The sequence below is a fragment of the Xenopus tropicalis genome, chromosome 1 (assembly GCF_000004195.4).
Source record: "Xenopus tropicalis strain Nigerian chromosome 1, UCB_Xtro_10.0, whole genome shotgun sequence".
Classification (NCBI taxonomy): domain Eukaryota; kingdom Metazoa; phylum Chordata; class Amphibia; order Anura; family Pipidae; genus Xenopus; species Xenopus tropicalis.
In genome coordinates this window covers 67184939-67197189 of record NC_030677.2, presented here as the reverse complement: position 1 = coordinate 67197189, position 12251 = coordinate 67184939, and the positions used below count along the sequence as shown (strand labels likewise).

Below are 12251 nucleotides of genomic sequence, written 5' to 3'. Positions count from 1 at the left end.
AGGTGTCAGGGAGCGCTCTATTTAAGAAATACAGACCAGTTAGTGTGGGAAGTGCAGCCTGATTGGTAAAGTAAGCTACAGAATTAAAGGCAAATTTCATCCACAAGTTATTGAAGAAAAAACATATATAATATATGTATAATATATAGTATAGGATCTCTTCTCTGAAAACACGATACCCAAAAAGCTCAAAATTACAGGAAGGCCATGTTCCTTGGAGATCATTTTAAGCAAATCACTAATTTTTTTAAATGATTTTATTTTTCTCAAAGGTAATAAAAATTTAGTTCTACGTAATCCTAATTGCATAAATCCATTTTATGTTTAAATGTTTTTTAGTACCCTTAATATGACCCTAATTGTCTTTTGCTATGAAACTAAAATGTACCATTTTTGGATAGATGGAGCTATGGAACAGCTGTATGTAATGTTTCCCCTGCTGCTCTGTTTTTACTGTGAAGCAGCTGATCCAAAGACGACTTCTATAAGAGAACTATGTGCTGGACTATTTACTATTGTGCACGAGCAAATATTATGCCCTTAAAAGTGATTCCTGCTTAAAGGAGAAGGAAAGGCTAATAAAGAGTTAATCTCAAGCTGCAGACATACCTTCAGTTCTCTCAATAGTGCCCTTATGTCGCCCCATATTTCTCCTGTTCAGATGATCAGAAACCTCATAGAAAAAAAAAATGCTGAGCTGTGTAAAGAAAATTCCCATAATGCCTCGCTCCTGCACCAAGAGCAAGACCCCTGTACATGCACAGTTTGTAAGACTATGAGGAAGCTTCCTGCTGATTGGCTCAGATCACACATTCCTATGGGGAAGGGAGGGAGTTCTTAGCATTCTCGAGGGTGGGGAAGCAGGAGAGGAGAGAGCTGCGTGTCTCTAGCACAGGAATTTACAGAGAAGGAGACAAGAAATCCTGTGTTAAGTTTTAACGCTACGAAAAATGCGCAACTTTTTACGCAACTTTCGTAATGGATACGAAAAACTCGCGTTTTTACGCAAAAATCGTATTGGTAACGAAAAATTCGTAAAGAATCCGAAAAAATCGCAAAACATACGAAAAAGTCGCAAAATGTTCGTTTTCAAGTCGGAACTTTTCCAATTCGGGTCGGATTCGTGGGTTAGTAAATCAGCCCCTTAGTCTACTAAAAAATCAATAAAACATTAATTAAACCCAATAGTATTATTTTGCATCCAATAAGGATTCATTATAACTTAGTTGGGATCAAGTACAAGGTACTGTTTTATTTTTACAGAGAAAAAGGAAATCAATTTTAAAAATCTGAATTATTTGATTAAAATGGAGTCAATGGGAGACAGGCTTTCCGTAATTCGGAGCTTTCTGGATATCGGGTTTCCGGATAACGGATCCCATACCTGTATATTTATCATAACCATGTACATGATCTAGTTTCTTAGTGTCTCTAACTGATATAGAATGGGTCCCCATCATACAACCCCTTTAAAACTTAAAAAAAGGGGCTTGGTGATAATGTTCCTGGCCCTAACACCGGGAAGGCCAGTTGCATCCCCATGTCAGTGCCTTAATCCCAGACCATTTCCTATATCAGGAACCAAGCTTGGACAGAAGGAGTTATGGGTCATCTCTATGCAATGTTTCTCCTGGTTTGCTGTTTTTTTCTGTGATGCAGTTATTGCAGAAAAGACATGACAGGACTGTGCAGGACATTTTTATTTTAGTGACAGTTTATTTGCAATTGTACTGGAGCAAATATTATTCCTTTAAAAGTGGTTTCTGCTAAAAAATAGGTGACTCATCAATGTCTTACAGAACATGTTGAGAGGATCTTCAACTAGTGATTTTTAAATGACCAAATACCAGTGTATTATTATTGCATTACACATATATTTATCTGGTTATTGAGTTTCTTATATGACAATTTAACGGCACATGACCTGATTCGGCAATGCTAATGCCAATATCTCTATGTTGCAGAATACAGTGCATTTGAAATAAAGCTATTTACATTTCTGGCATAGGGATAGTTTAGAATATGTGTATGGATCTTTTGTTACATTTGGTTTCTAAATTCACATACTACATGCCTATCACATACTCTCAGTCTCCTACTGATTTTGGTCTGGGCTGCTTACATGGCAGCCTTGTTATACACACAGAAAGCTGTGATTGTGATTGTGCCTGGCAAAGTGACAGTTGGGCTCTACCAATACTGGTCATTTCAGAGCGGTTGAGCTTCTTATGAGAGACTCAGTGCTTTTCTTTGCTCGTGCGATTTGAGAGAGATTTCGGTGCGATTTGCCTTTTCGGAGAGTTCGAGAGCGCTTTTTTGGGATTCCCCAACAAAAGCATTTTTTTCTGCAGGTATTCCAGGTGGAGGAAAGTGCTTTTAAGCATATTCTCCACCCCAAACATGGAGTCTGTCTCCAGGAAGAGAAGAAGACAACAAGAGACAACTACGGAAGAAGAGATTAGGAGGAAGAAGATGAAACTTCTGGACAGCCAGGAAAGAACTGGTACTTTCCAGAAAGCAAATGTTTATTATTATTTAGATTTATGAAACAGTTGCAGAACAAGGGTTGACATATAGTATCATTTATGCAACCTGTGCCATTAGACAGGGGCAATGTGGGTCCCATCTATTTTGTTTTTATCAAGAAAAACAAACCATATGGGAAAATTTGATCTGAAAATCTAAATTTTATTAAAATGGGACTTTGGAGGATAAGATAATCAAAACAGGGACACTTTAGTAAATGGGTAGAAGGAGCATTTGTCCTTGCTACCAGCAGCTCTCTCCTCTGCTATACCTTCTGAATGATACATTACCAGAAATAACAAACCTATGTATTAGGCTGTGTAAGGCTACAATTTAATTATGTTATGTTTTATTTTTATTATTTTGTGTTCATAGCATTTATTATTTAATTTTCAGTCGCTTATTCAAACCTCTGCTCAGGGGTGTTAAAATAAAATCACAAGAAAACTTTGGACTTTTTCACAACATACTGTCCCACCTCCGATTTACATTACTGTAAAAAAAAAAAAAATGTTTAACTCTAAAAAGTTAACCCATTTTTCAAGGGACCAGAAAAAATGGTGTAAAATCCAGGAAAATGCAAAATTAGGGAAATGTATTATGCATTAAGTAATGGTGGGGCCACAAACACCTGTTGTAAAATGCAGGAATAGCAAAAATCAGAGTATGTAAAATTGAGGTTTCACTGTATACAGTATATATAAACACCATTTGGAATATAATTTTTTGACCTAAACATTTGTATCTATACACACCACCCCCCATGGCCCTTGCATGCACTTTAATAGTGTAAAATTGAGTGAAAATAGCAATGATATGTAGACTTTGTTTTTACTTGGTACCTTAGTTATGCTATCATTCTAAACTGCAGATGAGAAAACAAACGATAACAACCAACCATCTTCAAACAATAAATAGTGTAGATAAGAGTGTAGAAAAACTGGCCAAGTAATCCAACCATAGAACGAGACTTTACATTTCAGTTGCTTGTGGTACTGGTGGTTATTTGCTGAATGTGCTGTTAATAAGATTCCTTTTCTCCCAGAAGAAAGAAGAAGCCAGGAGAGACAGCCCATTCAAGCTGAGCGTCTACCGGAACACATTATTACCAACTATGAGTTCCACTCGATTCTTGGCCGAGGCAGGTTTGGCAAGGTGAGTGATGTGCTCAATAGAAAGGGACCTCTATGTACAGTAAAACTGAGGAAGTATGAAATGGAATTTGGGATTGTGAAAAATTGTATATTGATAATAATTTTACTAAACGAAAATAGGGGCATGGCTAGGGCTGAAGTTACAAGTAGGTAGGTAAAAAACGTGTCTATTATGTTATGAACAGCAGCACAATATATGAGCAGCTCATCAGGTTAGCTTGTTTCTCCTTACCATTCTTGTATCACCTGGCTCCTGTCTACTAACTTTTCCAAACGGTTAATATTGTGGTTAAAAAATGGGGTTGGGGTAGATAGCTAACCCTTTCTTGGGTTCAAATGCTCCTTAGACCAGATCAAATAAGGGTTGGAAGGAATTTTTCTACAGTGGGGTCTGCTGAAAGATTCCAAAACACCATGGCAGGCCAGAAAACCCTGTCCAGAATAGCTTATATATAGAATATGTTCAGTTTTCTGAATTGATTGTGTAAAGTAAGTGCAAAGTAAGTAAATAGCAGAATGCAAGAAATACAGGTCACTGTAACTTTAGGAAAATCAGACCAGGCACCATGCTGGGTGGTTGTAATTGTACATTAACTTTATAACAGGATTTAAGGATATTATTGCACAGCAAACTTACTTATATGGCATTATCTGAAGGGAAGTTGCAAAGTAAGATGCTCATGGGACCAGTCATATAATAATTCAAGCTCCTTCTGCCAAATTATATTCGTCACAACAGGTGTTATTTTTGAAAGAATTGCAGTTTTCTGAACTGAAGTTTTCTGGTTACTTTTCTGGATGGGTGGTTTGCTGTGCCAGGGTTTTGTGGACAACAAGCCAACAGCAAGGCACAACAAAAGCTAATTTTATTACCATCTGCAGTGCTAATTCTTATGGTGCCATGCTTTGTATACTTCATTACTCTGTGCGAATCAAGGCCCAGTATTTTGCAACTTGCATGCATGTTAATGTGCACAGAACCTTTAATAAATGAATTAAATAATTAACTTTGTATTTTTTTTTAGGTTTTTTTGGCTTCCATAACCACGAAGAAAGATCGCGTGGCTGTAAAAGTCATCAGGAAGACACCTAAGGATGAGGAGAAGGACATGATAGAGAAGGAGGCCAGAATCCTGAAGGTTGCTTGCGGCAGTCCATTCTTGTGCCGTGGTCATGCAGCCTTCCAGACCAAAGTAAGTTACTTCCAATGCTGCCATACCGGTTGCCGATCCCCAAAGCTCGGTTACATGCCTTTCACCATATTTCCAATGCACATCCTGCATTTATATCTTTTATATATTGATTCACTTTTCACCTCTTAGGAATTCACGTGCCTTTGGCTGCTGTACATGGTAATGGTTACAATAGATTTGTTCACTGAGAAGCCTTTGAAACTGCTGCTTTAAATCAACACAGACACAACACAACAAGGACAAAACTGCAATTTTATATCCAAAGCCCCATATTTTCTCTACAGCCTGTTATTGCATTCACTGTATAATCACACATTACTATGCTCACAGTAAGCCTGATTAAGCATATATCCTGCATATTTGTTCCTTTTGTATCTAGTCCTGCTGAGGGACATGCCTACATTATATGTGATAGCTTTGCACTTTTTGTTCATGTGTTTTAACACTCTTCCCTTCTGTTTCTGCACTCAGCAATATGCTTTTCTGGTGATGGAGTATGCAGGCGGAGGCAGCCTCAGCAATCTGCTGGGCATCAAGCACCATCTGAAAAAAAGACATGTCATGTAAGTAGCTCTGTACATGTGACAGCATTGAAAAAAATTTACATTACAGGTATAGAGCAATGGGAAAGTCAAAAGGCATCAGAAAAGTGGATATAGGAATACAGCACGGGGATGTACCAAATCCAAACTTGTGTCTGTGGTAACAAAACTGAAAAATAAAAGTCATATAAGTGGTACATGCATGAGTATTCAATGGTCTTTATGACACTTACAGTTAAAGACTGGGTTGTAAAACATTTACGAGACACTAGACATTGTTTGATTCTTGGAGCAAGGAAATAATATTGAGAATTCAGCGCAGCTATTAATATGTGCTTGTTCTTTTTTTCCTCAGCTTTTACTCTGCAGAACTGATTTGTGGTCTTCAGTATCTCCATTCTCTAGGTATCATCCATCGGTAAGTACAAACCTGGGGTTCTTTTAAGGTAAAGATACAAATATGTAAAGTTGCCATTTTAGGCTGAAATCCACCCTGTCCAAAATATTCTTAATGTATGGTTGATTCACAAATATTTTCCTGTGTCTGTATTAATCGCTTGAGCTAAGGGGCCTTGATCAATGGTTGAAAATTCAAGTGGGGCTTTAACTGAAAAAGTTTGACAACCACTGCTCTACAGCAATCAGCCCAGAGACCTTTCTCCTGTATTAAGAGCAAAATGTGCTGGTTTTTACTCTTGGAACAATATTGATACAACATCTGGATATTATGCTCCTCCAACCAGTGGACAAAGGGGCATGAACAGGACAGAAATACAAATTCATGTATTTATGAACCCACTGGTTCCTCTGAGCTGGACTATCCTTTAAAGTACATTTGGGACATTGTTTTGGCCCTATATTCCTGTGGTTGTGGGGTCCTTGGGAGTGGGCAGCTGTCGTACCAGGGAGTTCAATGTATGGAGCTTGGAAATGATTTTCTGTAACACTTTATAAGGTGAATAAAGAAGGTGGAAGATTGCTGATCTTAGAGAAAGGCACAATGAGTATATGGAGTGAGGTGGGGTTACTGAGCAATTAGGTTAGGAGAGGGGAATCAGTTGGTATTAAGCAAGGAAATGGGGCTTGATTGGTAAGAAGTGAAGAAAGGTAGGATGAGGATTTTGAAAGATGTTTTAGGAGACAGGAATAAAGGGCTGGACCCTAAAATGTCGTGGAAGAATAACTGGTGGCACCTGAGTGGATTTGACAGTAAGGTAGGTGAACAGTTATAAAATAAGTACATGGTGCCTGAGCACTCATGGAGTGAGTAGAGGGAACTAAAGAGGATATAACACGAAAATATAAGGGCTACAGTTTATAATATAATTATAGCCACAAAATGATTTACTATCTCTCTCTTGCAGAGATCTTAAGCCAGACAACATCCTGCTTACCAGTGACGGACACATAAAAATTGCTGATTTTGGCATCGCAGCAGAAGGAGTTTTTGGCCACAAGACCATCCGTGGGAAAACTGGAACATGCTGGTACATGGCCCCAGAGGTAGGAAACTGCTCAATATATTTAAAGCCAAACATGGGATTGCTGAAAGAGTATGAACAAATTGAAAATGAAAATATGACGGGTAATAAGAATTTTAGTGCATAGATAATTCCCCCGCATAATGCACTTCAATTTATCTGTGCACTGTCTAATTATCTAACTCAAAAGGACAAAACATGGAGTAGCTTCAGCCTCCCTGTTTGTCCTGTTAAGAAATTAAGAAAAAGTTAAGAAAAAAAACATATGCTATGTGGGATTAAAAAAATAAGCAACATGTATTAATTTATTTTCAGGTTCCCACAAAGTAGCAAGTGTTGCATACACTTTACCAATGTGGATACTTATTTGTAACCCTTATGGTAAATCGCCTGCAAGTTGCATGTATGTTTTTTCTTCATAATAGTAGCATGAGATTTATTAGGTGCAAGAAAGCTGTGTGCAAAGGGAGCCCTGGAAAGTAACACTTCCTTAAGGGACCATACATTGGTGCGAGTATCTTTCTAAATAGAATTTATTTTGAATTGTGGGGTTTTGCACATTGCACTACATCTTGCATTAGTAAATGAGCCCTTTCTGAAAATGTGTAAGAGAATAAAGTAGCATGATACCTTACTAATATTAATGAGATATATTTCTATATATATATATATATATATGTCTCTGCTGGCATCTATAGCATGGTTGCTGTGTCTCTATGCCCTCCAGATGCACAGAGGTGAGAATGCTATATCGCCTGCATGGGGGAGGGATTCTTAATCTAGGCACATAGTGATTGTCTGCTGCTGTCAAACATTTTTTTCTCCCTCAACACAATGACTAGGGTGAGGAAGTTGTCACATTTGCCAGTGTAGACTGCATATTTGCGCTATACTGATAAAAAGATGGAAATGTATAAAGTGGCAGCTGGTGGCAGCTTTTGCCACTCCTGGTAAAGTGGTAACTGAGGCAAGTTCCTTTGCTTACCTCATGGCAGAAAGAGATCTGAATAGATCACCTGATTGTACAGCATAGGTCCCTGTTATCTTGAGAGGGCTGTTGCTACTGGTGTTTGACTTTGGCCAGTTTCGTGACCATATAACCTGAACCCAGCCTGCCCTGGCCTTTACCTTAACTTGATCCCTGCTTAACCCTCTTGTTTATTTTCCTTGGATTTTATTTAATTGGCTGTACCAGCAGTGCTTCTGTTGCATGTCCTGCCTGAATCTTATACAATTATTGCCCTATATCTGTTTTCTAGTACCTGGGTCCTTCTCAGTCCTTGGTGTTCATTTGCCCTGATAGTAAGCATAGGCCCTTGTGTAGGCTGCTAACTGTCACAATGTAATTACTTTAATTTTTCAAAGTTTATTTCTATTTTTCCTCCTTTATATATCTATAGTATTTTTTGGATCATATAAGAGAAATGAATTAGCTTAATCCAGTAATGTTATAAAAAGATTTCATGTGAACACAGTGACTAAAGATTCTGTAAACTTAAATTTATGTTGCAGTTTGGTGATATTTTTACTTTATATTCCAGATTCTTGGTAACAAGAAATACAATGCGGCAGTAGACTGGTGGTCATTAGGGATAATACTCAGTGAAATGGCCACTGGAAGATCCCCATTTGATGACCACTACCACCAACAGGATGTGAGAAGTTCCATCCTCACTGAGAAGCCGGTGTTTCCTGAGGGGATGAGCACAACATTGCAAGATCTCCTGCAGAAGGTGGGTTTGAGCAGTCAATCTGTTGGCTACACAAACTGCAAGGCATTTCTGGGTGCTGGGCTCTCAGGGGTCACTCACCATGGGGTACTGCAATCAGCAACGTGGGCAAAACTCCAGTATCTTGAGACATAATTTGCTGGTGCTATATACAGTAAATAAATCATGATAGGAAGCTAAAAAGTATTTTTTTATCAAAAAGTCTGCACTGACCAAGTTTTATGGTGTTTCACACTCTTAATGGCCAGTGACAACCTGAAAGATCCCTATCTGTGGTGTGTGCCTATTGTTGGGGTGTATTTAGTATTGTACAGACTTTTTAATTGATCAGTTAATTTGTCACCCCTGTAACTGATGCCACCATATAAAAGTAAATGTTCGAAGCTGCATCTGTGTTTTCTGTGGGGAAGGATAACCCTACTCCTTAGTACCTGCTCCATAATTTGTGTGCCCTTTTCACTTTAGCAGTTGACCAATTATGCTCATTTTATGATTTTTTTTCTGCTGTTACTGACTGAAGGATTATGACAACAAAACAGTAAATCTGGGGGGAAAACATTATGGGTTATTTAAATATCATTAACATATATTCTGGATAATTTGGTTCTTGATAATACATCCCGTACCTTTATGACAATGAAAATAGCAAAAGCAATACTTTAATACTCTCCCAATTTTCTCTATTTTTGTAACTGTGGGTGATGCTGGGAATATTAATCTAAATGGGTAAGAAAAGCAGCAATATGATGGTATTTTTACAGTTACTTTCTTACTCATACCTGACAAAATTTTAAAATTAAAAATTGGGACATTTTGGCCCATGCACCTGATCTGCCCTGACCACACCTTATTACAGCACAGTTGAGTTGAATACCATGTAAATAACTATTCTTTTTTCTCTTAGCTTCTGAAGAAACAGCCGCACAAACGTCTTGGGGTGAATGGAAATATAAGGGAACATTCACTCTATAGGAAAACTAACTGGGAAGACGTTGAAAGGCAAAGGATTTCACCACCAATTAGATTTGAAGCTGTAAGTTAATAATTGTGGAATGTACTACTCCATTCTTTTTTTGCCACAGAACTGGTATATACTGTATTATATATTTGTATCAGACAAGTAGGCTCAGAAACTATTACACAAATGTATGCAGCAGTAGGGCTGTTATTAAAGTTATTAAAGTACATTTATATATCTAAATGCGCATCATAATATAGGTGTAAAAAGCAAGGCTGATATCAGGGTGTCACATGGGGTACTGTGGCAGAGGGGTCCCCAAGAAATGTAAAAGTGTGATTTGGGTGACTCACAGGAGGCAGCTGGGCTTGCATGGGAGTGGCGGGGTTTGGATTTGGCAGGGTTTTAAACATAATAAAGTTTTGAAACGTTTACTTCCTGAGACACAGCTCTTTGGAGCACAAAGAGTTGAGCACAACCTGTTCATCCATGCATACAGAATGTGTGGGAACTTGGCAATACCTGGCTGGGCATGTCCTCAATGTCCCTAGCTTGCGCAGGTTTAGGAAGTCTGGGGGCTAAAGGTATAGGGATTTCTAATCTGGTGCTGGTTTGTTGCAGGTGACAAACAACATCCTGTGCCCCATGCCTCTCATACTTAAATGAATAACAATGACAACAATTTTTACACATCTTAATGATTCTTTAACTAGAATTCTGTAATTTAAGCCAGTATTTTGTCAATGGATTCTTATACTCACTCACCATAAGTACCAATTCAGACACTGAAACCTCCAAGGCAAATGATCCCAACTCTCCCAGGCTGAACAGTAAGGGGGTGGTTTAATACTTGTGTTTGATTTTTTTTCGCAATTGAAGTTTTCTTGCTCTTAAAAAATATTAATTCAAATTATAGTTAAAAAATTCCAATGTCTGGTATATATTAAGTACAAAAATCCTCAAAAACTCAATTGTAAAACTTCACCATATAAAAGCTTGTGAGTTTCTATGGAAGTCAATGGGACTTGTCAAGCCATATTTTTAATCCGAGATATTAAAATTTTCGCGCTTTATACGAGTTTTAAAACTCAAGTAGTCTTCATTAGTAGAAGAGTTTACAACTGAAGAGCATTCAATATGTAAACTTGAAAATTGATAAATAAGCCCATAAATGTTAGTTACTTAAACAAGCCAATATGTTACCATATATGTCACCAAAGGAATATGAGCACTGCCTTACAACAACAATTTTTATAATCTTGGTACATTTAAAATTTCCAGTTTGGAAAATTGCCCCTGTAGCCACAGAAATAGTGTCCCTGAGTTGTGATCAATTTGTAACTAGAGGTCTTCTGACAACTGCTCTGACAATTTTTTTTTGTCTTTCAGGATTGCTGTGACTTTATAAGTACCGACCTGCCATTCCTGAATTGCAACACCGCTGTGGATTCAGATGACTGCATTCTCGAATGCTTTACATTTGTGAATCCCAGCTGGCAGGAGTGAGTAAGTATGTGCTGCCACGACTTGGCTACTGACATCTAGCTGGTCATTCACCTGGCACCTTTAAGTCATTCAGCACACTGGCTAGCTGCTCAACCATTTTGTCTGCCCTTACCACCCTCTGTGTTGTCCACTTGCTCACCAGAAATTTACCAACACCTACTCAAGCCCGTCTTTAGCATGGCATGGTACCTGATGCACTTAATCATTCAAATGCATTTTTTATCTGTGTCCATCAAAGTCTACATCACATGACCATACAAAGTGGCTTTATCTCTGCCACTACTATCTGCAAAAGTGACTGGACCACTAAGGATATTTGCCCCATGGTTACACACATGTCCATACCACTGCCTGCCCCTCTAGACCATGCTGCCGCTTGTTCCTACTGACGGGATCACTGCCTGCTTGATCCTACCTGTTCCATCTAGCGATATCACTGCCTTTTTCATTAGACTTTACCTGGTCCACCTGGTTCTACCATCATTGGCCTTACCACCAAAAACAGCACCTTATTTAAAAATCACTATTTTTGCTGATTAAACTTTCTGTGCAGTTGTCCCCACTTCTGATGAGGGGCCATGTCCTTGGTAAGCCTTTGGGATAAGGGGTAATTTTTAAGTGGCTTGCATAAGAATCATAAGACACTGCATACAGCATACGGGGAGGTAAGGACACAAAGGTATTCACACTTAAATATTAAAATACGTAAATATGGAAATCGCTATGCAAGCCTTTATTTTGTATTACCCCTTATACCACTGGGCATAGGGTAGGGAATGGGTGGGCCAAGGACATGGCCACTCGATCAGAATTGGGTTTGAGACACCCTGTACAAAGTTTTAAAATTTTAGCACAAGCAGCACAAATATAAATAACTTACTGTCCATGGATCTAAAAGTCATCAGGCAATGGTTTATTTATAGTTTCAGGTTAACTGTTTATCAAAATTTGTAGGGGTAGGTATGTTCAGGCAGGTAGCCGTAGAGTCAGATGGAGCAAGCAGACATGTCTGGCTTTGCCATTACTGACCTTACCAACGCCAACAGTACCACTTTTTTTATTTGAAAAAGTTTTACTATTGTTCAGTTGTCTCCACTTGTGACGGGGACCATGACCTTGGTAAGCCTATGGGATCAGGGGCAATTTTAAGTGGTTTGCATA

At 38.4% G+C, this 12251-nt stretch overlaps 2 protein-coding genes across 2 annotated transcripts; both read left to right on the top strand.

Annotated features, from left to right (window-relative positions):
• The first annotated feature begins 2333 nt into the window (after nucleotides 1-2333).
• LOC116411994 (protein kinase C delta type-like) lies at nucleotides 2334-8448 on the top strand. Its single transcript, XM_031904808.1, has 7 exons — nucleotides 2334-2503; nucleotides 3572-3681; nucleotides 4706-4873; nucleotides 5345-5436; nucleotides 5771-5833; nucleotides 6780-7000; nucleotides 8438-8448. Exons 1-7 carry the CDS (start codon nucleotides 2401-2403, stop codon nucleotides 8446-8448), a joined length of 768 nt encoding a protein of 255 aa, XP_031760668.1. The 5' UTR covers nucleotides 2334-2400.
• LOC116408304 (protein kinase C theta type-like) lies at nucleotides 8445-12014 on the top strand. Its single transcript, XM_031895086.1, has 3 exons — nucleotides 8445-8629; nucleotides 9531-9659; nucleotides 10974-12014. The coding sequence occupies exons 1-3, from the start codon at nucleotides 8504-8506 to the stop codon at nucleotides 11088-11090; spliced, it is 372 nt and encodes a 123-aa protein (XP_031750946.1). The 5' UTR covers nucleotides 8445-8503; the 3' UTR covers nucleotides 11091-12014.
• The last annotated feature ends 237 nt before the right edge of the window (nucleotides 12015-12251 follow it).

What these genes read in the sequence shown, in the direction of transcription:
- LOC116411994 (XM_031904808.1), top strand. Translation starts at nt 2,401, where the DNA reads ATGGAGTCTGTCTCCAGGAAGAGAAGAAGACAACAAGAGACAACTACG. An exon ending in GGACAGCCAGGAAAGAACTG is followed by an intron (nt 2,504 to 3,571) that starts GTACTTTCCAGA and finishes CTTTTCTCCCAG; the next exon opens with AAGAAAGAAGAAGCCAGGAG. An exon ending in CTGAAAAAAAGACATGTCAT is followed by an intron (nt 5,437 to 5,770) that starts GTAAGTAGCTCT and finishes TTTTTTCCTCAG; the next exon opens with CTTTTACTCTGCAGAACTGA.
- LOC116408304 (XM_031895086.1), top strand. Translation starts at nt 8,504, where the DNA reads ATGGCCACTGGAAGATCCCCATTTGATGACCACTACCACCAACAGGAT. An exon ending in TGCAAGATCTCCTGCAGAAG is followed by an intron (nt 8,630 to 9,530) that starts GTGGGTTTGAGC and finishes TTTTTCTCTTAG; the next exon opens with CTTCTGAAGAAACAGCCGCA. An exon ending in CACCAATTAGATTTGAAGCT is followed by an intron (nt 9,660 to 10,973) that starts GTAAGTTAATAA and finishes TTTGTCTTTCAG; the next exon opens with GATTGCTGTGACTTTATAAG.